The sequence below is a fragment of the Polypterus senegalus genome, chromosome 6 (assembly GCF_016835505.1).
Source record: "Polypterus senegalus isolate Bchr_013 chromosome 6, ASM1683550v1, whole genome shotgun sequence".
Lineage (NCBI taxonomy): Eukaryota > Metazoa > Chordata > Cladistia > Polypteriformes > Polypteridae > Polypterus > Polypterus senegalus.
In genome coordinates, this window is record NC_053159.1 from 156,048,637 (window position 1) to 156,074,757 (window position 26,121).

General features: G+C 35.7%; 1 protein-coding gene across 8 annotated transcripts in view; it reads right to left on the reverse strand.

The window, feature by feature from the left end:
* The window catches only part of kalrna (kalirin RhoGEF kinase a), a 758,514-nt gene continuing 732,393 nt past the window's right edge, over positions 1 to 26,121 (reverse strand). For all 8 annotated transcript variants that reach the window (XM_039757406.1, XM_039757408.1, XM_039757407.1 and 5 more), the window contains 9 exons: positions 14,569 to 14,596; positions 14,305 to 14,467; positions 12,193 to 12,314; positions 11,136 to 11,267; positions 9,987 to 10,151; positions 9,613 to 9,691; positions 6,504 to 6,704; positions 4,750 to 4,888; positions 1 to 881 (listed from right to left, as the gene is read on the reverse strand). In XM_039757406.1, the coding sequence (XP_039613340.1) occupies positions 336 to 881; positions 4,750 to 4,888; positions 6,504 to 6,704; positions 9,613 to 9,691; positions 9,987 to 10,151; positions 11,136 to 11,267; positions 12,193 to 12,314; positions 14,305 to 14,467; positions 14,569 to 14,596 (1,575 nt within the window). In that variant the 3' untranslated portion in view covers positions 1 to 335. The remainder of the gene's footprint in view (positions 882 to 4,749; positions 4,889 to 6,503; positions 6,705 to 9,612; positions 9,692 to 9,986; positions 10,152 to 11,135; positions 11,268 to 12,192; positions 12,315 to 14,304; positions 14,468 to 14,568; positions 14,597 to 26,121) is intronic.

The window sequence follows — 26,121 nt, forward strand, 5'->3', positions numbered from 1 at the left end:
TATTATGGGCCCATCTTCACAGGTGGGTTGTGTTTATTATATTTTAAATACCGACATATAAAAACAAGCTTTTTAGGAGTATCACAATGTCAGATACTACAGAATTTAATTTGGCTTAATTTGTGACCTTCACGCATGGTCCACTTTACCAAATATCAGCAAAATTGTGGGTTTACCACAAAAAGTGACTTTTTCATCCTATTTTATTTACATATAGATAACTTTCAACATCAAATAGCTGAGACTTGTATGTGATATGAACACTTAATGAATAGAAGGTCTGCCACAATAAGTATCCTGCAACTGATTTAGTCTCTTGTCAGTCATGTTGGATTTCACACAGTGTGGCTTGAGCTACTTGGCAAGAAGCTCTTAATGTTTGTAAGTGGACATATGTCATATTGCTGTTTGCGTCTCTCAATAAAAGAAGCCAAGCGAGACGTATCCAAGGGAGTCTTAGAATATGCACTGCTGTGGGAAAGCAGCCAGGGATGCTGTAGGCAGGTTGCTGCAGTAGGCCTTTTTCTGCCATCACTTTGAAGCACTGCTTTAATAAAGTCTTTTGCTGCGTTGCTGATACTCCAGAAATATTCACCTGGAAAGCTGAAATCAAGTCTGCATATGTTCATACATGTCTCCTCCAAACTTTCATCAAGAAATGGAGAGATACCACTTAACATAACATAAGCAAGTACTCCAATGCTCCAGATATCTGTGCTCAATGCAACAGGGCAACCCTGAATTAGTTCTGGTGCAGCAAATTCTGGACTTCCCAACAACTGATGAATGTAACACTGATTAGTAACTTGAACGGCATCACCCAAATCAATGAGCTTGACACGAGGCACTGGGATGTGGAAATCCACTAAAAGATTTTCGGGCTGTTGAGAGAAAATAAATCTTTGTTAGATATTTAAAAGAGAAAATGTTCTTGAAACTGCCTGCTTGTTAAATTAGGTCATCCCAATATTTGTACCAGCATATTTCAATTAGAAAATAAGATCATATATAATATTTAAGTGTATATTTTGTTCTCTGATAAAAGTTTACATATAAGATGTCCTATTTCTTTTAACCAAGTATCACACATGGCTCTTAATATGTTAAACTAATTAGGACCTTTACATAATACTTAATGACAATAGGTGGTTTTAGGGAATACCATTTATTTGTATGCTGATTGGTGAAAATTAAAATACATTCGAATATGTTATGTAAATATACCTGACTGATAACACAGTGCTCTGTTAGATTTCTTCAGTCTGCTATGGTGCATCAAACAAAGCAAGTAGAGGATTTACCAGCTGGTGTAAATAAAGGTTGTCCCCGTTTGGAGCTCATATGTAATAATAGATCAAGGCTCTTTATTTACTGAATATTTTCCTCAACAATATGTTTTAAATACCTTGTGAAGGTTCATTCAGACTTGGCAAAAGAACCCCCTTGAAACGGGAGTTTTAAGTGAGTTTATACTAATTGCCGGACTTGGTCATATTTCAGCACTTGTATCCTTTCCATTGGCTTCAGTGAAGTGATTTTTCACTATTCAAAGTTAAAGTGTGATTCCAAGAAAAATAATACTACTACCAATTTACTATAGCAAAGTACAATGCTTGAGGTCAACAACCTTAATTCTTAAGAAAGTAATGCTCAATAAGGATAGACTCAGATAGTGACCAGAAACCTGAAAATCATTGTTTCAGTAATTCTAAACTTAATTCCTTTTTTCTCTGGCTCCTGTAAATCTGAAGGCTTTCAAATTGCAAAAGAATGTGGTCATTCAGCTTTAATATACAGTATAGCGTAATTTTCTGAAGCAACATGCTGCTCTGAGGGCCTGGCTCTCAGTTAATCATTGTAATATATATATGGGTACCTTTAAAAAGGGGCATTGAACTCGGCTCCTGGGTGGTGGTCACACTGGCTGTTGTTTTCTTCTCTTTAGAAGTTCCCTTTTATATTGCAGATTTGTATTTTATCTCTCCCGTGTACTTGGTAATAGGAATATTTATTTATTTCTATAGTGTTTCACTATGATGCTGCATTTGCCTCTTCAAATATGGTATCAGTTTTACCTTCACTTCCTTCTCATAAATTGCATAGTTCACTGAATTATTTCAGGCCAGTGAAGAATGCTACCTCCAATCAAGGAATCATTGGACACTTATTATAGAAATTACCTTTTTTACCCAGAAATAGGGATTTTCTAGAATTTACCCACCACTTTGATTGACTGACAACATTTCAATATGCTTTCTTGACAGCTGATTCTGTGAAATTGTTGTAGCAGGCTTATCTGTTAAATAATCGTATTTCAGCATTTAGGTACTTATTACTGTCTTTCTTAAGGCAAATTGTATTCCACAATTGTTTTGAGCTGTGGTTTTTTGAAATTTTTGGATGATAAAAGCAAACAATAACTCAAAATTCTTAAAAAGTAAATTAAGTAAAGTTAAATACGCAAAGACTAACTTAAGAAAATAGTGAGCACTTAAATCCATGTCAGTAGCAAATGTCACTCTGAATTTCAAGGAGAAGTAAAATTCACATTTTTTTAATTTCCAAGGCAGAAGATAGTGGGCTATGTGTTTAAAGGAGGAATTAAATTAATAACAAAATTTACATTTCATTAAAAATCTGGTGGGCCCTCCCATCCCAGATAACAAAAGGTATTTGACACCACATATGTTATACTCAACAACTCAGTTTTGAAAAAAAGAAAAAAGAAGTCTGACTAAGAAAGGATTTCAGTTAGCAGGCAGAATTTGACTAAATGGGTAGCAAAATATCCGTCACAGTAGTGCTGAAGGAACCAATTCATGATACAGCTAAACAATATATATCAACTATTTACAAGTAATATCAAGTCACAATTCAGAGTCTCTTGACTTACTATAAATTTCATTTGTAATTAACTGGCTCCCTCAATTGTTTTGAAATCATACTATCAGAAAAATGGCAGCTAACATTTGGTTTAATTTTTATAGTCATATTATTAAATTTAAAACCATTTTCTGTAATATTAAACCCTTTTATTTCCACCATAGGCTTAGTTATGCATTATGGCTTAGTCGCTTCTACCTTGCATGAATGACTGTTTTTTCATATACACTCCAAAGCAAATGGCTACTCCATGTGTGGTGGATTCAGAAAGTGTTGAGTCCCCTCTACTTTCTGCACACATTATTGTGTTGTAGATATTTTAAATGGATAAATTTCACATTTTTCCCCCAGCAATCTACAGTCACTAACGCATAATGACAATGTGAAAATGTTTTCAAAAAGGTTTGCAAAATTATTAAAAACTCAAAAACTGAAATACTCATATAAGGATTCAGAGCCTTTGCTGTGGCACTCCAAATTGTGCTCAGGTGGATCCTGTTTGAAGTATTTCTCTTTGAGATGTGTCTAGACCTTGAGTAGAGTCCACCTGTGGCAGTTATGGTTATTTGGACATAGTTTAGAATGGCACATACCTGTATATATAAGGTCCCACAATTCACACTGCATATTAGGACAAAAACCAAGCCATAAAGTCCAAGGAACCCTCAATAGACCTTCATGATCACATAAACAAGGACAAGGGTATAAAACAATTTCTAAAGCTTTCAGTGATCCCAGGAGCACAGAACCTCTAATATAGTGAAATGGAAAGGTTTGGAACCATCAGGAGTCTGCCTAAAGTTGACCATTTGACTAAATTAAATAAACAGGCAAGAGGGGGCATGGTCAGAGAGGTTACTAAGGGCCAAGTCTCCTGCTGAGATGGTAGAGTCTGTCTGAAGGATGACAATCTCACCAGCTCTGCATCTATCAGTCATTTATGATAGAATTATTAGAAGGAAGCCACTCTTAATTAAAAAGTATGTGACAATTCAAAGGACTCTTGAGAGTATTTGTCTCTAATTGAGACAAAAATTTAACTCTTTGGGCAGAACTCCATTATGTCTGGTAAAGGCCTGGCATTGCTCATCGCCACTTAATACCACACATATTACTATGGGGTGCTTCACAGTGGCAGGGACATGGAGATTGATCACAAGATTGAACAAAGGATGAATGCAGCCAAATTACATAGAGATCCTTGAAGAAAACCTGATATAGAATGCACAGGACCTCATACTGGGGCGACAGGTGACCTTTTATCGCGACAATGACCTATATACAACCAAGACAATGCTTAGATGGCTGTGGGATAATTCTTTGATTGTATCTGAATAGCCCAGCCAAAGCTGAGACTTAATCCCCATAAGATGACAGTTCACAGACATTTTACATCCAATCTAAAAGAGCTTGAGAGGATCTGCTAGAAAGAGTAAGATAAACTACCCAAATTCATATGTGCAAAGTTTGTAGAATTTTACCCAAGAAAACCTGAAGCTGTAATTGCAGTCGAAGAGGCTCCTAGAAAGTTCTGAATGAAGGGTCTGAATACTTGAATGAGAGATTTCAGTTTATTTTTATAAATTTGCAAGCCCTTCTAAAAGCATGTTTTCACTTTGTCATTATAAGTTATTGAGTCCAAATTGATAGGCAAAACTGTCAAATGTATCCATTTATAAATCAAATCAACAACACGATACAGTGTGCAGAATGTGAGGGGGTCTGAGTACTTTTTGATATTTTATACATTTTCATTTGGTATGCTTATCAAGTAGCATATTTTATTCCATTACATTTACAACTAAAGCATTGGTTTCGTTATACCAAAACAATAATATGCAAAAATATGGTTCTGTATCCATGTACCTTTAAATCTAAGTGAGCCACTCGACAATTATGCAAATACTGAACAGCCTCCAGAGTATCTCTGATGTAAAAGGCCACCCTTTCTTCCATAAGTTCATCATGATTTACAAGGAAGTCCAAAAGTCGTCCATCGTCCAACCTGCAAGGAATAAATTTGTCATTGAAAGTCAACCAAAACTGTTGAATAACTATCATGTCTCAGGAAAGCATTATTCCTAAAAAAGGCTGTCAAGCAATGACACAATAATGTGTAATAAGTATATACAGACAGGAACATGTGCAATTGAAAAATTATGGAAAAATATCCATCCGCTCTCTGAACCCACCTAAATTTTAATGACACAGGGAGCTGGAGCCTACGCAACAGAAAATAAATCTGGATGGAAAGCTTGTAATTATTCTAATGTAGCACTGACTGACTGATTGATTGATTGATTAATTGATCCATCCATCTGTATGCCTGTCTATGTTTTCTTTACTGGCCCTTCAGTTTCTGGGTCACTGACAGCTTCAGGCCATCATACCTGCAATGCATGCAAGCCAGGTACCCACCCGTAATGAAATGCCAGTTCACTGCAGGACACACAAACACAGTTAGCAATTTACTCCACTTAGATTTAATTATGAGATATAGACACAAAATCTCAAAACTTAATTTCATTCTTACTTTGTTACTATTGTTTATAAGGCTGATGCTTCAGAGAACCTCTCTGTGGCAGCTGTAGAAGTTTGTACAAGTTTCATCTATTTCACCTCAGACCAGAACAAAATAATAAAGGAGTTAATTATGGACTCTGGGGAAATACAACAGATGCACTACCACCCCCTCAGAATTAACAAAACTCAGGTGGCGAGGGTAGACAGTTTCAGATATCTCAGAGACTTGACCTGGTCCAAGCATATTGACATTTTGGTAAAGAAGGCACAACAGCATCTTTACCACCATAGACCAGGGCCGTCTTAACAACATCGTAGCCCCTCAGGCAAAGTAGCATGCTGTAGCCACTGTTTTGATAGCAAAACAGAAACATACATAGAGATCAGAAAAATTGTGGAGCCCTATACTCTTGGGGCCCCTGGCCAGTGCCCATTGTGCCCATATGCTAAGACAGCCCTGCCGCAGATGCCTCACGGATTCCAAGCTGCCCTCCCAATTACAAAAGAATTTCTACATATCCATCATTGAAAGTATCCTGATAAGAAGTATTACCTCCTGGTAAAAGGGTCAAAAAATGATAAAAATACAAAATAAAGGCTATGCGAATGAGAGTTATAGCTGTCATGCTAATGACTGATAACTTCACATTGCAGGCAATGGATGAGTAAAGATAACAATAAATCAACACGCTGGGAAAGCTAAGCCCTGGGGCATCTAGACTAGAATTGCTAAACCAGGTGTATTCGGTAGCGGCCATTGCCACATTATAAAAGCAAAACACTTCATCTTTAAGAGTGATCAGTTTGACAAGCAATGCCAAGAAGAAGTGGTGAAAACAAGCAACTTTATCTGAAAATGATAAGGATGCCACAAGGGCAACAGATTGTGTGTGTATTATCATACCAGACAAAATGGACAAGCCATGTATTAAAAAAAAGACATGAAGTGATACATTGACTACTTAAATTTCAGCCTGTTTTAGATGGGTAGCATAGCTAGTGTGTATACTGTATATTGTATGTGACAACATTTGGTTTGATTTAAACAAAATATTTTTAAAAACATTACACATATTAAAGCCACATTCCCTACTTACAGTTCTAAAACTAGAATAAAGCATCCAGGGGATTCAAATGTATCAAACAAAACAAGGAACTGCGGATGCTGAAGATGCTGTAAGATGGCTGACTCATGTGCCACTTGCTCTTTCTTCTTTAATCGTTTACTGATGAATTTTGCGGCCACTTCCTTCTTGGTAGCCCTGTTTACACATTTCCTTACCACAGAAAACCTGCCCCTGAAAACAAAGAAACAAAATATAAAAACAGAAATGAGACAGTTGTAGGCCCAGCCGCAGCCAGTAAGGTGGCATTGATGATTAGCTTTGGTCCTTGGTTATAGTACTCTTACTGATGATCATTCAAGGCAGACTTTTTGTATGAATTTGTAAACTGCTTTTGACTGTGACTGCCTGTTTAACTAAGTCATTCTGTACCATTTTTACCCAGACATTACCAAGGCAATAATGAGATAATGACAATGAATACTTTTTTTTTGTTCTCACTATGAATTTATATACAGTACAAGATATTTTGGTTTAGGTATAGATGTGTGCCATGACTTTTTCTCTATTTTGAGACCTTCCAATATACAAAAATTGTAGGTGTGTTAAAAAATACCATGTATCTGTATGCTAATTGATGCAAACTGATGTGCTTCTTACCTCTGCTTTACAAATTAACCTAACTAGCTTTGCTACATTCCTCAGTCTTGTCATGGTGCACTGACCAATGAACATGGGAGGTTCCATCAAACTTGTTGTAATACAGGATGCCCATCTTAGTTTCATTAGTAACATTAATCACAACTATTATTTATTTAGGATAGTAAAGTTTCCCTGACAAAAAAGATGTAAGAAGCTGGGTGCCGTCAGTGACAGGCTTTCCTATTATGTTACTTTCATAATAGTGTAAGGTCTTGTACATAGCCTATAATGTACAATGTTTTTGAGTATGAAAGTCAGTTGTTTCTGCTGCTATACCACAAATCAGATTTGAATGCAGCAGCAGGGCATTTAGAGTACTGGGAGCAAAGTTTATGGTCACTGTGTTCATACTTTTTTCTAGTGCTTTGGTTTCATTCCATAATTTTAAAGACATACATAATAAGTGGCACTAAACTGGCTCTGCATGTGTGTGGGGATGTGTGTATCTAAAGGATTGAAGTCTCTTTCCAGTTAATAATAATTCTTTACTTTTATATATTGCTTTTCTTGCTACAAAAAGCGCTTTACAAAGTGAGTGGGGCGCCACTTCAACCACCACTAATGTGCAGAATCCACCTGAATGATAAGATTGCAGCCATTTTGCACCAGTACCTTCAACACACATTAACTGTTAGACAGTGAACAGGTGAAAGATAGTTAGCCAATCAGAGACAGGGGATAATTAGGCGGGCAGAATGACCAAGCTGTGGTAGATAATTTAGACAGGACATTAGGATACACCCTACTCATTATGAAGGATGTCCACAGATCTTTAATGACCACAGGGAGTCAGGACCGCGTTTTTTTGTCTTATCTGAAGGATGGCATAATTTTTACAGTACAGTATCCCTGTCACTGGGATCCACATTCAGACCATAAGTGCCCCTTGCTGGCCTATCCAACACCTCTTCCAACAGCAACCCAAGCTTTTTCCTGGTTGGTCTCTCATCCAAGTATAGGCCAGGCTTGAAAATGCTTAGCTTCAGGTGGGTGACCTCTTCTGAAGTGCATGTGGTGTGGCTGCTGGCAGTTTGGTTCATTCTGTCTGAGACCCAGACCGATTTATCGAGAGCAGAACTTCTCCAATTGCCTGTAATAACAGATGGAGCTATTTTGGTGGTGGTATCTCCACAGCATATACAGTGTCTATAAAAAGTATTCACCCCCTTGAAAGTTTTCATATTTTTTGTTATTCAACATTGAATGAACTTAGATCACTTTGCAGAGATCTGTTTTCATTTTGGAAGTCACTTTATGTTGATTAGTGTCAAAAAGTCAAATTAAATCCACTGTGATTCAATGTTGCATAATAATAAAATAAGAAAACATCTAAGGGGTGAATACATTTATGGGCATTGTAGTTAGATCACTGAAAATATGTTCTCATAGGGGTATCCTAAGTATATGGGGATATAAGGAGAATGGTCCCATGTTATTGAGTTTTTCTCCCAGATGCCAAAGATGTGCACATTAAGATGAATGGCAACACTAAATTGTCCTGCTATTGGTAAGGGTGATTGCATATTGCATTTGTTTTTAATAGCCTTCCATTCAGTCTTTGGGGTTCCTCCTTTACCTCAAATGCTGCTAGGATAGACTACAGTTTCCTGGATTTTGTAATGTAAATAAGTGAATAATAATAGAATGACTCATAATATAAAGGATGTGCACCTTTATTAAATGACAGCAATAGCTGCATCACTTCATTGAAACATGAAGTACAGAATATTTGAAAGCAAGCCCGGTCATGTAAAAGCTGTCAGTTTACCTTCTATTTTCTAAATCCACTTATTTCCTTTCAGGGTCAGAGAAGCCAGAGCATATTTTGGCAACATCGGACTCAAGGTAGAAACCTGACTCTCATAGGACCCACTAACACACAGAAACTTATACTGGGCCAATTTAAAACCATTAGTTAGATTAAATTATATGGAATTTTATTTTTCCCCAGGGGGATATTTGGCTTGTTACAGAAGCTCTTTAAATAGATAGATAGATAGATAGATAGATAGATAGATAGATAGATAGATAGATAGATAGATAGATAGATAGATAGATAGATAGATAGACAGACAGACACACACACACACACACACAGTATGGTCTGACCACATACCAAAATGACTAAAAAGGAAGACAATTTTAAGAAAGAACATTTATGACTTGGCAGTCACTGTCCCACTGAGGTATTACGCAGGTGCATTGCTGATGGAATAAATGATTTATTGGCTGAAAGTACTGCTAGTTTGTTAACTGAATCCTCATGTCTTTTGAGAGATCATACACCACACCACTCCGGTACTAAATTTTATTTCTTCATAGCATTTGATCTTTAGACAACACTAGGAATGAAGCATATTTCCTTTTTTTTAAAAAAACAATTTATGTTGTGTTAGGCTTAAAAAAACAAGCTACTTTGGTTAATGAAATGCATTATTACCTTCCAATTTCAGCAAGATTAATATAAGAAGATTCAAAGTTGTCTTTCCAGTGAATGGTGGTTCCATCATAAGAAGAATCTAAAAGAAAAAGAAAAACACATATCCACACATAAAACAAGGAGAAATAAAAAAGTTGAATTTTTAAAATAATGCAACTTTGATCCAAAGATATTCATCAAACACAACTTATTTTTCATCAAGTAGTGCTCTTCATATGTTACATTCATCTGTGAATGTTTCTCCATTATTTCCTTTTATCCTTTCAGAGAGATTAATTAAGAGCTGTATTTCTGTGTAGCAATGAAATACATTATGATCATCTGCCACATTTTAAAGCAAATTTTCTCTGCATTTCCAAATAAAATGTGCTCACCATTCTCTGGAAGCGAGACTATGTTGGATGGCTCACTTGGAGTGCTGATTCCCCAAGGGTTACTGGCACTGACTCTGAACTGGTATTGGCCTCCTGGCATTAGGTCCTCAATCAGAAGGAAGGTGTCCAAAGTGGACACTGCTATGCTTTTCCATTTTACAGAACCTTTCATAACAAGAAAAATATTTGAAATGGTTTTAGCAAGTGACTTTAGGAACAATGAGTAAGGGAAAGGTGCTATATAAATAAAATGTATTATTATTGTTTTCAGGAAAATATAAGTAGGTGTTTCATTCATTATTCACTAATTTTATTTTAATAAATACATTTGCCAGGTGTTTCACTTTTAAATAAACTTGGTAGCATGCTAAGGAAGTCCATTATTAATAAAGTTCTTTTTTGTAGTTACATTTTTTAAGCTTAAAATTACACCAAAATAAGAAACATACTGCTCAAACTATTTAGCTAGAATGAAGAAATAAATAAAGAGACCATCAGAGGCACTGAAGAGATGTATTTTTACAACTGAATTTTCCTTCAATTGACATGTCATATAGTGTACAGTGGATTTACAATGTATTCAGAGCCTGTCACTTTCTGCACAGTTTACTGGGGTGTAGATTTAATTTTAAACTACTTGTGCTAGCATTCATCCAGTTATGCAAAATGTTGTAATGTGTAATGTTGTAAAGGATATCACAATAGATTTATCATGGCATAATCTTATTCTGTATGGTGTTACTCTATCATATACTATTGTATATGAGATCAGGAGTAATTGTAAATCAATGTCATCTGAAAAATAACCCATTATTTCTCCCAAAATAGTCTTCATTTAAATCATTCCCAAAATATGTATTTGACCTGATGAGGACAGTGTATGAAGGCACTACTTGAAGTAAGGATTCTGTCCCAGACAATTTTAATCTTCAAAGGTGTGTGATGCATCATTTTTCATTGAATTATACCATGGTTGCAAAGGATTGAAGAACAGTGTAAGTTAAGAATGTTAATCAAGATACAAATATAATTCAGTATTTCCTGTGGTTCCAGGGAATCTCACATGAAATTTTGGGGGACCCAATGAGGCACAAAGGTAAGATCTCATCCTGCAAGGGCACCAGACATAGAAAGAAAGAAAATCCTTACCTTCCTGCTTGTATTCCACAGTGTAACCAGAAATGGCACAGTTGCCAGTGTTTGCTGGAGGTAACCAGCGTAAGATTACAGATGTGCTGCTCCGCTCCTGTGCCATCGGCTGGACTGGTGCTGCGGGCACACCTGCAGCAGAAACAGGAGATGACCAAAGCAGGTTACTGAGATGTTCAGTAGAAGAAACTTTGCACATTGCCTTTGGCCAGCTGATTTCAGCTAGCAATATGGAGATTCTTAAGTTTTGGTTTTTTTTGATTTTCTAGAATTGTACTTCACCTGACATGGAGTAAAATTTACTTGAACACATTTATTTTTTTATTTAAACATAACATTTAATAAATAATTAATAAGTAGCAAAATGAGAAGTTAGTTCAAGAATAAATATTATGCTTTGACTGAGGCTGCTATTTAGGGAGAGAGAGACTAATCACACTTTTCTTTCTATCTTCCACACTTGGTTATTCCCTTTGAGGTCACAGTGAGCTGGAAACTATACTAGCAGTATTGGGCACAAGACAAAAAACAACATCTAACGACATGTTATATTAAGGGGTGGTTTTTGCCTTTCATGCAGTGCTCTCTACAACCCTATAAAGAAATACATGGGCTCAGAAAATGAATGGATGGATGGTTAGATAAAATGAAAGTACAAAGAACAAAAATGAAGATTGAATGAAAAAATAATTCCACCCATTTTCTATATACAGTATATTTCCACCAGGTCTCAGTAGCATGAAGCTAATGGCAACAAGGTTCAAAGCACATTGAAACATCCTTGGGTGGGACTACATCTTATTTCTGTAAAACAATGACTGCATAGATAGGTTTGAGCATTTCAGCATTTATTTGTCTGTTTGTCAACAGTCGCTAATAGATCTAATTTGAAGGCTCAAATTGAAAAGCATACATCTGCCTCGGTAGATGGCATAAACTCAGTTTCAGAAGTCTAAACTTACACCTTAGACTTGAAAATGTGTAAATCTTACTTTGTTTAACATGTCTAATGGAAACAGTAGAAGTGAAGGTAAATGCTTAATTTCCATTTCCTAACCTTGTACTTTGATTGAGGCAGACGATGATGCACTTCCATGGTCATTCACTGCCACACAGGTGTAAATACCCGTATCCTGAGGTATTAGGTTACAGATTTTCAGAAGAATTTCTCCAGTTTCTCTGCAGGAAACATATAAAAGAAAATTTGACCTCAATAACTTTAATTTAAAATAAAACTGAAATGTGTGAAATGTATTATATATGAATGTTAACTGTCACCCTGACAGAAATTTTATATATCTGTTTGTCTTTGGTTTTTATGGTTAAATAACTTGCCAAAAAATGACAATACATTCTATGGACCTGCTTTTTCCCATTTAAGTTTGTGGGGTCTCACCCCAACTGCATCAGGGCTTGGGCAGCCCACTATCAAAGAATCTACCATGAATTCTTCATTGTAGCAGAGAGGGTGACTGAGGGTAACTGTGAAACTGTCAGAAGCTCAACCGAAAGTGGTCCTTACATGATAAAGAAACCAGTAAATCCACCATGTAATGGTTGAAAAGAAATAAATGGAGAGTTCTGGAATGGCCAAGTCAAAGCCCGGATCTGAATCCCTTTGAGATGCCGTGGGAGGGGAGAGGGTGTGCACACAAGACACCCTTCAAACATCACACAGATGAAAGAATTCTCTATGGAGGAGTGGTAAAAACTTTCACACAGTCGATGTCAGAGACTGTTAGACAGTTAGAGGCAACGTCTACTTGAGGGATCAATATCAGCTATTACAGCCAAAGGGATACTTACCTTTCCATATATGGAAATAGTATTTCTATTGACTTTTGTTAAATTAGTTATTGCAAAGTCAGATTTTCATTATTTTATTTTTTTTTAATTCATCATCTTTATATAAAAATATTATTTAACTGAAGATATATCCACAGATTAAAGAAAAAAACATTTGAGTACATGAGTTGTACTTACTTTTTCACATGACTGAAGAAATATTCCTAATGCAAGAAGGTAGATAGGTTGGATAGGGTAGGCCCTAACATGTCTAAATGCTAATTCTGTTTTCATTTCAGGGCTTTTGCATGACATTTTGACCTCTTTTGCTTTTATGGTGCTTTTATTTTATACATTTTGCTATTATTTGTCATCTTTGTCTACTTTAGACTAGAATTCTTTCAAAATGGGGGGATCAGTTAGAAAAGAAAATTGAAAGAAAATTCAAACCTTGGTAGCCCTGAATCTTTTGTTTTCCGCAGATAAGTTTAGTTATCACTAGCTGTGGTACACATCTTAAGACAGGTTGAAATCTAAGATATCAACGTAGACCTCAGCATTAATGTTTGTCTCTGTTATATGCTATTTGGTATGGGATTTATAAAAGCAATGTTAATGTCAACACAGTGTAATTCCAGTCTGCGATACCTATGAGAACAGTCATATTACAAAACTGCCACTGAATGCCTGGTTACTCTATAGTTAAGATTAGGGATGTGGGAAGGTTTTCTGACTCAGTGGGCATTTTGTGACTGATGTTTTGGGCATTTTGTTTTGCTATGGGTGTTACATAACCTATGTCATATGTACTGTAGGCTACAGTTAGATTCATCTCATAAATTTTTGTGATGCGTCTTCTATTAGCAAGAAAAGTTAAATGCACTGTATCACTAAAAATGTTTGCGATGCACCATTTTTTAAAATGACAGAGACAAAGCAACTGGACGAACACACAAACTGATACTGATCCACTGCTTAGTGGATCAATTTCATTTAACACACACAGTCTGCAGTTTACTGTGTATCAGTAGATTCTACTTTATAAATGGCTACACTGTTTGATTAAGGCAAGAGTTTTAACTTGAATGGAAGTACTCAGTCATTACTTAGGGGGTTGTGGAATTGCAGATTAAAACTGAGACAAGCTGACGAAGATTTAAATTGCCTATGAAAGCATCATGCCATTCAGTTTTTAAATCAAGACCAATTAAGTTGAGATCATCTGCAAAATGTAGAAAATATTAGTAAAATCAGATACACAATTTTAAAGTAATTTTAAACTAATTAATAAGTAAGTAGACAAAGATTCTACATAGAAAATAGCCTCTGTGACCCTCTGATACAAGTTACTTATAATAAATAGCTATTGAATGATTTCCAGTACCTGATATCAAGTGTAAAGCGGCTGTTATTCACCACAAGGTTTTGGTCTGGTCCTTTCAAAGTTATACTTGGTTTTGGTCGACCGCAGACTTTACAGCTTAGAACTACCGTCTCACCGAAAGCACATGTGACATCTGAGAGTGGAACAAGGAATTCAGGAGCCACTAGAAATAAATGTGCTGGATTAATAAAATGTACAAAATAAAACATGAATGAAATTAAAATCATTGAAGAAATATATTATTTATTTTTACATTCAACTTACCTTCTTGAATAAAATTTGGGTTCATTAACTGTGAAAGACATAAATAAATGATTGTTAGCAAGTTTTTTTCCTAAACAAATTTTGACGGAATCAAAATTACAATTTCAAACTTACATTGGAGTAATGAATTTAAATTAAAAATTTATTATAATTTCTACATTGCATACATGATATTCAGATCCCAATCTAATTTCATTAAGAAAGATGACCTAAAGACTTTCCAACTGTAAATCACTAAGATGCAGGCTAAGTGCCCACAAGTGTCTTACCATGTCACTTTACCTGGCATTTTTCATTTGTAGAAATACAGAAAACTACTTTTAAAGGGCATTGGGATGGTGATCAACACCTAAACAGATTATTCTTTTTTTGCTTTCAAAATGAAGAAATTCACATACTGAAAGTGATGCCACTAGGTAAAACTATTTTTGTGTTTTTAAGTTAATGACAGCTTCACTGTTAAGTTTTCAACATTTTTTATGTAGTAACAAACTTCAAAATTTACTTTATGCATACTCCCATTTCTTTGCCCTAAAAGTGTGAGAGTCAAGCCTATTTCTTGTCTTCCGCATAGATAATGTAGAATGATCAAACTGTTAAAGGAAAACTCCACCCAAAAATTAACCATTAATTTTTTTTTTTATATGTTACGTTTGGGGAGAAAGGATATTTTTCTGATAGAATGGGAACAAAGGGTGACCAACACTGGTCAATGGCAGATGATGTAAAAAATGTCCATGGAAAAAAGAAAAAAAAAACTCACATTACTTGTGTCACATAATCGACATATTACTTCTTCATTCATATGATCAAAGCATGCTTTTTTACAAAAATATTGTTAAATAGATACTTTGGGCATAAACTGCACAAATGATAAACTGCAAACTAAAGCATCATGGGTAGGACGTTTTGAATTGAAGACCCGCCTCAACCCCTCATTCAGTAATGAAGAATTTAGTCTTCAGTTCAACACATATTTCCCATGATGCTTTAGTTTTCCATTTATGATGTGCGCTGTAAATTCTGGAAGTAGCAATAAAACTATTGTTTTGCACAAAAGCATGTATTTTACATTTTGAACATAAAACTTGATAACTAAATTGTGGATTATGTGTCCCAAGTAATATGATAGATTTTTTCTTTTTTTATTTTCCATCATTGGCCAGTGTTGGGTCTCATTCTATCATAAACATTTTTCTCTCCATTTTGAATGAAAACATGAGTTTAAAATTTTTTCTCAGATGCCACTACAATGTAAAATGGGGTAGGTAACATAAAAAAGCTTCATTTTTGGGTGGAGTATTCCTTTAAAGATTCAAGGCTCAGCCAGCTGTATTGGTGAAAGCAGCTTAAACATTTTCGAGGCACAATGGATTTGTGTGATAATTATTACACACAAGTAAGAGTTTCACTATACTTTGTACATCTGACAATAAGGAAACTATAAGCTTATAAATTTATATGGATCAGAGGCATTTCTGCATTAAGGGCCAGAGGGGCACAGCCTCATAAGATATTATGCTACATAAGTAATACAATTCCCTCAGCAATTTAACTTATTATTAAATTGCCTTCTTAAGCAATTTTCTGTCATACGTCTGATATCATTTCTTATTTAGAAAAATGCAGATTTTTGTAATATATGAAATTGTCTTTGTACCAGATACTGCAAACCTGTTTCCTGATCACGTTGCAAGCTCCATCGGCCCTGCAGTGTTCTAGGTTTACTCTTATGTATGTGTATGCTACCTGACCTTTCCGGCTACAGCCCCATACTTTTCACATTAAAATGAGAAGTACCTTATTTTTGTTTTATCTGGTTCCATTTTTTTCCAGTAAAGGTTATGCAATGCATGTGAGTATGGAGGTATGAAAAGTCTAGTACCATTTTCACTCTTAATGGTAGTCACAGTAATTTGAAAGAAAGCAGATCAATATCAAGAATGTATCAAGCACAAGACATTAGCATGGATAGACTGGGGCTGAGTGGCATTTGTCCATTGCTGAGAAAGACCACCTGATATTTACCTACTGCTGAGGGAGGACCACCTGACAGTACTACACTACCAAGGAAGTCTTATTTGTGCTCAATTCAACTTGTGGAAGAGAAGGCAGCAGTATGATACCCCTGTCTTAAAAAGGTGCAGAGTACTGGTGCAGAAACGACAGGAGTGGAGAAATTTGCTTTTTCAATTTAGACAGATAATAAGCCAATACAATTTCCTGGATATTGGGAGTTTGAGAGGCTCTCAGTTTATTTAATGTTTATATATATATATATATATATATATATATATATATATATATATATATATATATATATATATATATATATATATTGCTGTCTTATGTCACATGATGATGATATCAGAAGGTATAACAATGATCTGATGCCAGAATTTTTCATATGAAAAACACCACTGATATGAATTAGGGGTGAGATCCTCAAGTATACAGTAAACTGGAAAGCAGCTACATGAAATCCAATTTTTTCTGTGTGTGTTCTCCTGAATGTTGCAAGGCATACAGGGAACCTTCTTGCAATTCTGTATTCCCCAAGTAAAAAGTTCCCATAAGGTGTCAGAGCAAACTAGGTCAATACAAGTGATGATTTTGTCCTTTGAGGCTACAAAAATAAAACTTAAAAGGTGAATAACAAAAAAAAAAATTGTACAGATCCTTTTTTAATTTCACGTCCTGACAAATGAGTCGGTAAATATTGCCACAGGAATTAAAGAGGTCAGAGTTGCAGCCAAGCTGTAGCGGTAACAATCCCTGGACAGACCGACAGTACCTTGCAGGGTTAAATGAACTCTACACTAAACAAACTATCTCCCCATCAATACCAAGCCCAAACTATAAAGCACTGAGTCTGCTATACACGCATAAATACCCTTACAATTCACCTAGTTGAGAACCTGGATAAATGGGGAGGGTTGGCGTCAGGAAAGGCATCCGGCCGTGAAAATCAATAACACCTCGACCCCACGTAGAAGGAGTAAAAGATGAAGAGGAAAAAGATAATCGTTTTTTCTTATCGTTCATCACAGTTCACGTAGTGGAGAAAAATATTGAATTTTTGACATATATAAGGGCATTTCTGTTAAAGTGCAACAAAGTACACCTTGTTGAGAAAAGTAACGCATGACATAAATGAAATAATTTGTTTTATGGTTCAACTCTCCAAATAAGTTCCTGCTACCTTGTAACAAAAATATTTGCAGATTCTTTTTTAATTTCACGTCCAGACAAATATCTTGGTAAATATTGCAAAAGCATCTACAAAAAGCACCTAAGGAACTGCACTAAATTTTGAACGAATCTAATGGGTGTACGGTATACCAGTTTTTAAGTGCGGTGGAGCTGTTCGTAACTTATAATAAATGTGGATTTCTTCTTTTCAATATAATAAAAATAGTTGAACAAAATTACATTTAGGGCACTTTGATACCTTCAAAGAACTGAACCTCCTCAAAATAAATAACGTCACAAATGTCTCCACTTGTGTCACCTTTTTAAACGCCCCCCATCTTTGCCGCTTAATTCAAGTGACACCCGCCTAGCTTGCGCCTCGCTTGTTTGGAGGCGTTTGAAGAGCGCGGGCTTTGGGAGCCTGAGACCTGTTACGTCATCAGGCAAGCCGTCCACGTGCTGTGACCAAGGTATCATTTGGTTTGCTGATAGGACTTCAAACGCAGACTGAAATAACGTCGAGTTGTTAAAAGTGAAGTCATATTTAATTTAACCCCAAAGTAATAGCCGAGCAGGAGCACGCGCCAAAACCTTGAACGAGTGTGTGTGCGATAGAGAAGTGGTAAGTTTAAAGCTCCCTGTTTTTGTTGACATCGAGTTAAATAACACTTAAAAAAACGTTTCTTGGTTGCTAGCGGTCGGGCTTTATCACTTTATTAGTTTGGGGTTGTATGAATACACGGGGGACAAGAAACATAACTTGACAGAGTCAGACAGATTATTCTAGCGGCGGCGGATAATATAACCTCTACCGTAGTTGAGCAGTGAGCTACCGTCCGCTGTAAACCCAAATGAGCGTTGCAATTAGGGTTGCCACCCGTCCTTTAAAATACGGAATCGTCCCGTATTTGAGAATGAAATTGCGCTTGGCCCCCAAGGGATGTGGCCCCCGCTGCAGTATGCGTCCCTTATTTTTTTGTATTAAAAGTGGTAACCCTAGTTGCAATCCAAATAATACACGTGTACAGCATACACAATCGCTAAATATCCCTAAAGAGTACAGTATATGTTTTAAGTTGATTCGGATATCCTGTAGTTGTCATATCACATATACAGGTATATAGCACCTTGAGAATGGGAAAGGAGCTATATAAATAAAATTATTATTATTATCATCATGAATCTAATATCACGAGTCTTAATTTGTAGACAGTGTGGTGTAGTGGTAAAACATTGGACTTAAACCACCCAGGTTGTGGGTTCAAATCACCCTACTGACACTGTGTGACTATGAGCAAGTCACTTGACCTGCCTGTGCTCCAATTGGAAAACCAAAAGAAATGTAACTAGTTGTATCATAAATTTCGCAAGTCTTCTTGGATAAAGGTGTCACCCGAATGAGTGAATGAATCCCATGATTGGACATTTTCCATGTGCAGTCTGCATGTTTTAATTTTGCCTGCTTGGCTGTTCCACAGAGTCTGCCAGTTTTTCTTCCACTTTCACAAAGAAGTGCAGGCCAAGTTAACTGTTTAGTCAAAACTGACCTGCCTTGTACTCTGTGCTGTCACGATGGATCCCATCCCCTGTTACTACCTGTTGTCTCCTGTTACTTTGTATTCTATGCTATTAACTTGGGATACATGCTGCATATTTCATCTTTATACAGAATACAAGTTAGCCTCTATGTCCATTTTATAGAGGACTTCTTGTGGGTTTCAAAGGGATATTTAATAATTACATTTGTCTGTCAATTAAAAAAAAAGCTTTTTCTGCATGAGACGTTTTAACACTTTTAACAGGTTCAACATTTTTTTGAAAATCAAAAAATAATTTTTGAAAAACACTGAGGGGAAATCTCAAAACAACAACTGTGTCATATCGGAGTCGTTTTTTTCAAAAGCCACCATAGGTACTTATTAGTGTTTCTATGGGCTACATAGTATCTCCATGTTTTTTGCCATTACTTTACACTAATTACTTCATTTTGATACATTTTTATTTTGGGAACTTGATAAACGTTTAATACAAATACAAACTAGACAAATGGAACCAATGAAAACCATTTTACCCTATTAATTCCTATTAATTTTTCTATGTTAAAAATAACATAGGATAGCATAAATGGGGGATCTAGCCAGATCCAAATTAGATGAAGTGTAAATGACCAGTGCTACAGTTCCAAACCCTGTAACAACACTCCGACATTAGAACTTTAATAAATTAAATTGGGGCTTGAAATTCGATGCAGGACTCTGGATATCCACACAAATTTAGTAATTTCCATAAGTTTAAAATTTTTAATGTGGGAATTTCCTGCACATTTATTTGGTAAAAGCATTCTATCTTGATTGTTGCAAAATTATTCAGTCTTTTTTTAAATTACTGTTTACAAATTGTCTCTAATTTGTTGCTTGTGAGTACATTTTTTCTTCATTATTGATGTTGCTTGTGACCGTAACATGCAGCTGCGAAAATCAACAGTGGAGTGGAGCTGCGCAACTGCACAACAGGCGTCAAGTACTTTGTCAGCAAGTGAAGCTTTGTGTTTAAAGGATAGGTTTGGTACTTTCAAGTCGAAGTTATTTCTTTGCAAACATGGTATATATGCATTTGCCACACAAAATTTTGTTGTAATGTTAAGTAATTTCTGTCAATTGAAAAAAAAATAAAATCTTGCCCACACTAGAGCTTTACAAAAGAAGGTAAGGGACATGGAAGAAAAGCTTAAAAATGTACCAAATATATCCATTGTTCAATCCAAATGAGTTGTTAAGTATTGATCCACACTTTCCATGTTTCTAACACTTGTTTGTGACAGTGAAAGAGATTTGGAAATAATAATCTTATTGAAGATTCCTAGTACTATTTTTCATGTAGCAAGGGTACATTTTCTATTCACATGTGTGAGTTCTCAGATAAATAAGGAAGTAAATTAAAACAAAACCAATCACGTGGCTCAATAAGTTTACTGTAATTTGGTCTTACAGCAGAAAACCGTACACCGGGGACAGAAAAGTTGTTGCGCAGAAAGACCCTACACTGAGCTATCACATGTGGCAGATCTTCTTTTAAAATGGCTGAATCTCATGAAATAGTTTTCTTGTTCAAAAATGGCATGTGTAAACTATTTTACAATGTGTGTGTAATGACAAGACGCAGATCAGTACTTGACAACTGTCTTGGCTTGAAAAATCAATGTACAGTATTTGGTAAATTATTAAGCTATTTCTCCATGCCCTATAGCATCCAAAGTAAAGTACCATAACATAGTAGAAGTACAGAATAAAAGTATAGTATGGATTAAAAAAAAAAAACTTCTCTCAGCAAATTTTACTTTTATATTTTGTAGATTTGTTTTGTATTACTCAACTGGTGCAGGTTTTTGGCTAAATGAAAATCTCTAAATCCAGTTAATGCAATATTTATTTAAAAGTTAAAACAGCAGAAATGGCACAGATGTTTTGAAATACTGGCTGATAACTTGATCAGCTCACAATGTTATAAACTTATGTAAACCTCAAAAAGAATAAGTTCTGCCATTAAAAATGCCTAAAATATTAATATCAAAGAGATTTTTAAACTGTGGGTTTCTGACACCACCTTAAAAGACTCTTATTTTAGAAAGGGAGGTTTTCAGACTTTGTGGAGCGAAATGAATTTCAAGCCATTGTTAAAAGTAAGTGTTAAATAGAAGGCCTTTTATGAGGGGCAGTCAAAAAGTTCCCAGAAATTGTGATATAGCGGGAGAGTGAGAGATCAGATTATGCAAACATTGTTGAACACATGTCTGTAGACCAATTACAAGATAGCTGCGCAGAGAAATGTTTCATTTCTAAAATTGTCCAGAATGCATCTGATTCAAAATTATGTTGGGAGTTTTAACAAGACAGGTGAACAATTTTAGAGGCCAAAGAGAAACTAAAAAATTAAAATCAAAAGCTAGATTAGGACAGTCAGTATGAAGAGAACCTTTGTTGGGATCTGTAGGCTGTAATAGGAGAAATTAAATAGTTAAATGAACTAATTTAATATTTAATTAAATATTAAATTAAAAAGTGCAATGGCCGATGGTTCAAGAATGAAATTATAACATAGAAGTGTAGACAGCCTTGCCTAGCACTTTTGAAAAGCTAAAATAGTCTAGAAATATATGAGTGTGTAAGGAACACACAATAAGTTTCCTTATTTATAGTTAATCTTTGTCATTGGTACATACAGTACTGGTGAAAAGTTTTAGAACACCTCATTGTTTTCAGTGTTTCTTCAAATGTAATCAGTTGAAATGCAATGAATGACCAAAAATGGTGAAAAGGTAAGCAGTAAACTGCCAGTGGTTTAAATTTAAAGTTTAGGTTAACGAAAACTGAAGAAATAAAATATCAGAATATTACAAATGGGCCTTCTTCAAGTAACAACTAATAGGTTACAACCTACAGATGTTCTGCAGCAGTTAAAATAAATTAAGCATTGAAAGCTAAAGCAAGCAATTTGCACAGGTGTCACAATTTCTGTCGATTACTTAAAAATCCTGTCTGTCTTAAAGCACAGTTGGAACAGACTTTTACTACACCCTCTGAAGTACTAATTGGATAATATTCCAGTAATAATGGCAAGAAATCAGCAATTAACAAACAAAATGAGACAGAGCATTATTACCCTTAGAAGTGTAGGCCTTTCATTTAGAGAAATTGCAAAAAAAAAAAATCGGAGTCAGTGAGTACAATTTTCAAAGCCAGTGTGTGTCACACATATCTTGAACAGAAGACCACTAGGTGTCCATAACATTCTGTTCTGCCTTTACCACATTCTGCAGCACTTCTATAATAATTACCTGTAGATGTTAGTGACAGCAAGTGAAGAAATATGAGTTTTCCTCAGATGTCTGAAGAAGTAATGACCTTGGTAAACCTTCTTGACAATGGCCAAAATGCGTTGTGCCCACTGTTCATCATAAATGGTTAATCCAAGAAATTTAGAGCTACATACCAAGCAGTTTATTGCGAGTGCCTGTGTTGAGGGTCAGGTTGGAGGATGTGATGCTGCCATTCAACACAAGCTGAGGTCTACCAGTTAGGAAGTCCAAAATGCATTTGCAGTGGTTGTCCCTAAGTCCCAGGTTAAGGGGTTTGGTAGTCAACTTTGACAGTACAGCAGTGTTAAATGCTGAGCTATAATCAATAAATAAGGCTCTGGCTGATAGTTTTTTTAATTTGTATGTGCCATGATGGTATGAAGTGCAAGGAATATGGCATTTTGTGTGGTGTAGTTCTGATGATATGCAAATTTAAATTGTTCTGTTAAATGCGTCCCAGCACTAGTCTCTTAAAGCACTTCATCATAGCTGGAGTAAGTGCCATTGTTCTTTTGTCATTCACACAGTAAAGGTTTGCTTTCCTAGGCACAGGGACAATTGTGGTCCTTTTGAAGAAGGTGGGGACCACAGATTCTCTCAGTGAAATGTCATTGTTGATCTAATGAATCTGGTTGCTGGTAATTTTTAAAATGTGCATGGAAATACCATCTGAACTGGATGCCTTGTGGACATTAAAAGGAACACTTAACTCAAAAATATTTTTTTGCTTATTTTTTTTACCACATGTAGTTTGTATTGACAAAGAAAAAAAAATGAATCTCATGTTTTCATGCAGAATGGTGAGGAATTTTTTTTACAGCATAATCGAAGCCAGTGCTAAGCAATGCTATACAATGTTAAACGATGTGGAAACTGTTCACATCTTTAACTATGTCCAGTTAGGGATTGCCCTACGCCCTGGGGGAGGATCAGAATGTATAGTACTTGTGTACTAAATGGATGGCATGGCACCAGATTGAAGAGGGGAGGTTACATAAGATTTCCCCCTACCCATTCTAGTGTTGGGCTCCGTGGGGGAGGTTTCACTGCCATCCATTTAGTACACAAGTACCGAATGTATGCATAATAGGGATACTCCTATCAGGTGTGTTTTTTATTTCTTTTAAAGCCGATACTAATCGCCGATTTTTAATGTTACTTGATGAGCCGATTCAGATCACTTACTTTATACACTAATCTCCTGCATAATCAGACACATAGAGGCCTTATGTTCTATATTAAAGTGTATTTTTATAATTAAACTACCACAGGTGCAGGTGTTAACTGTTCTGTTTTTATTAACAAAATGAAATTTGCAGGCTTATTGTTCAGTTGATCATAAAATATTAAAATAAATAAAGTTTCCTTAAAATACATACTTTAATTAATAAAATGTACAAAATATTTATCCATAATACTTATGACATAAAAGAAAATAAAATGCTTCTCATAATTACAAGCAGTCATATTGTTTAATTTTTTTTCCTGTAATGTACCTTTCTGAAACAAGGCTCAATTTAAAAAAAAGTAGTTTTCACCATTTATTTAACAGCAAAAATATATATTCTTATATAAATTCTTGCACAACAAATTACTTGATATTAGCAATTAAACATTGCTTAAATGTAAATATATATATATGCACTTATACGTTTTAATAATTTTAAATCATTAATTTAAATGATATAATCGTTTTGGTGTTAAAATATAAAGGTGCCAGTCCTAAAATTAGAATATCATGACAAAGTTGATTTATTTCAGTAATTCCATTCAAAAAGTGAAACTTGTATATTAGATTCATTCATTACACACAGACTGATGTATTTCAAATGTTTATTTCTTTTAATTTTGATGATTATAACTGACAACTAATGAAAGTCCAAAATTCAGTATGTCGGAAAATTAGAATATCAATTAAAACCAGTGCAAAAAAAGGATTTTTAGAAATGTTGGCCAACTGAAAGGTATGAACATAAAAAGTATGAGCATGTACAGCACTCAATATTTAGTTGGGGCTCCTCTGGCCTGAATTACTGCAGCAATGCGCCGTGGCATGGAGTCGATCAGTCTGTGGCACTACTGAGGTGTTATAAGAGCCCATGTTGCTCTGATAGTGGCCTTCAGTTCTTCTGAATTGTTGGGTCTGGCATATTGCATCTTCCACTTCACAATACCTCATATATTTTCTATGGGGTTAAGGTCAGGCGAGTTTGATGGCCAATCAAGAACAGGGATACCATGGTCCTTAAACCAGGTACTGGTAACTTTGGCACTTTGTGCAGGTGCCAGGTCCTGTTGGAAAATGAAATCTGCATCTCCATAAAGTTCGTCAGCAGCAGGAAGCATGAAGTGCTCTAAAACTTCCTGGTAGACGGCTGTGTTGACCTTGGACCTCAGAAAACATAATGGACCAACACCAGCAGATGACATGGCACCCCAAACTATCACTGACTGTGGAAACTTTACACTGGATCTCAAGCAACGTGGATTCTGTGCCTCTCCTCTCTTCCTCCAGACTCTGGGACCTTAATTTCCAAAAGAAATGCAAAATTTACTTTCATCAGAGAACATAACTTTGGACCACTCAGCAGCAGTTTTGTCTTTAGCCCAGGCGAGACGCTTCTGACGCTGTCTCTTGTTCAAGAGTGGCTTGACACAAGGAATGCGACAGCTGAAACCCATGTCTTACATACGTCTGTGCGTGGTGGTTCTTAAAGCACTGACTCCAGTTGCAGTCCACTCTTTGTGAATCTCCCCCACAGTTTTGAATGGGTTTTGTTTCACAATCCTCTCCAGGGTGCGGTTATCCCTATTGCTTGTACACTTTTTTCTACCACATCTTGTCCTTCCCTTCGCCTCTTCATTAACGTGCTTGGACACAGAGGTCTGTGAACAGCCAGCCTCTTTAGCAATGACCTTTTGTGTCTTGCCCTCCTTATGCAAGATGTCAATGGTCGTCTTTTGGACAACTGTCAAGTCAGCAGTCTTCCCCATGATTGTGTAGCCTACAGAACTAGACTGAGAGACCATTTAAAGGCTTTTGCAGGTGTTTTGAGTTAATTGGCTGATTAGAGTGTGGCACCAGGTGTCTTCAATATTGAACCTTTTAACAATATTCTAATTTTCCGAGATACTGAATTTGAGACTTTCATTAGTTGTCAGTTATAATCATCAAAATTAAAAGAAATAAACATTTGAAATACATCAGTCTGTGTGTAATGAATGAATCTAATATACAAGTTTCACTTTTTGAATGGAATTACTGAAATAAATCAACTTTGTCGTGATATTCTAATTTTATGACGGGCACCTGTACATTTACTATATTTATACAGAGGTTTTTTTTTTCTTCAATGTATCAGATAGGCATTCTTAATCCTTGAGGTGTAATTGTAAAATATGGATTACCATATTAATTGTGTAGTACTTGTTTCTGACCAAAACTTATGCTGTGTGAAACATAGCAACAAATAAACACAGTACAAATCTTAAAAAAAATCCTGTTG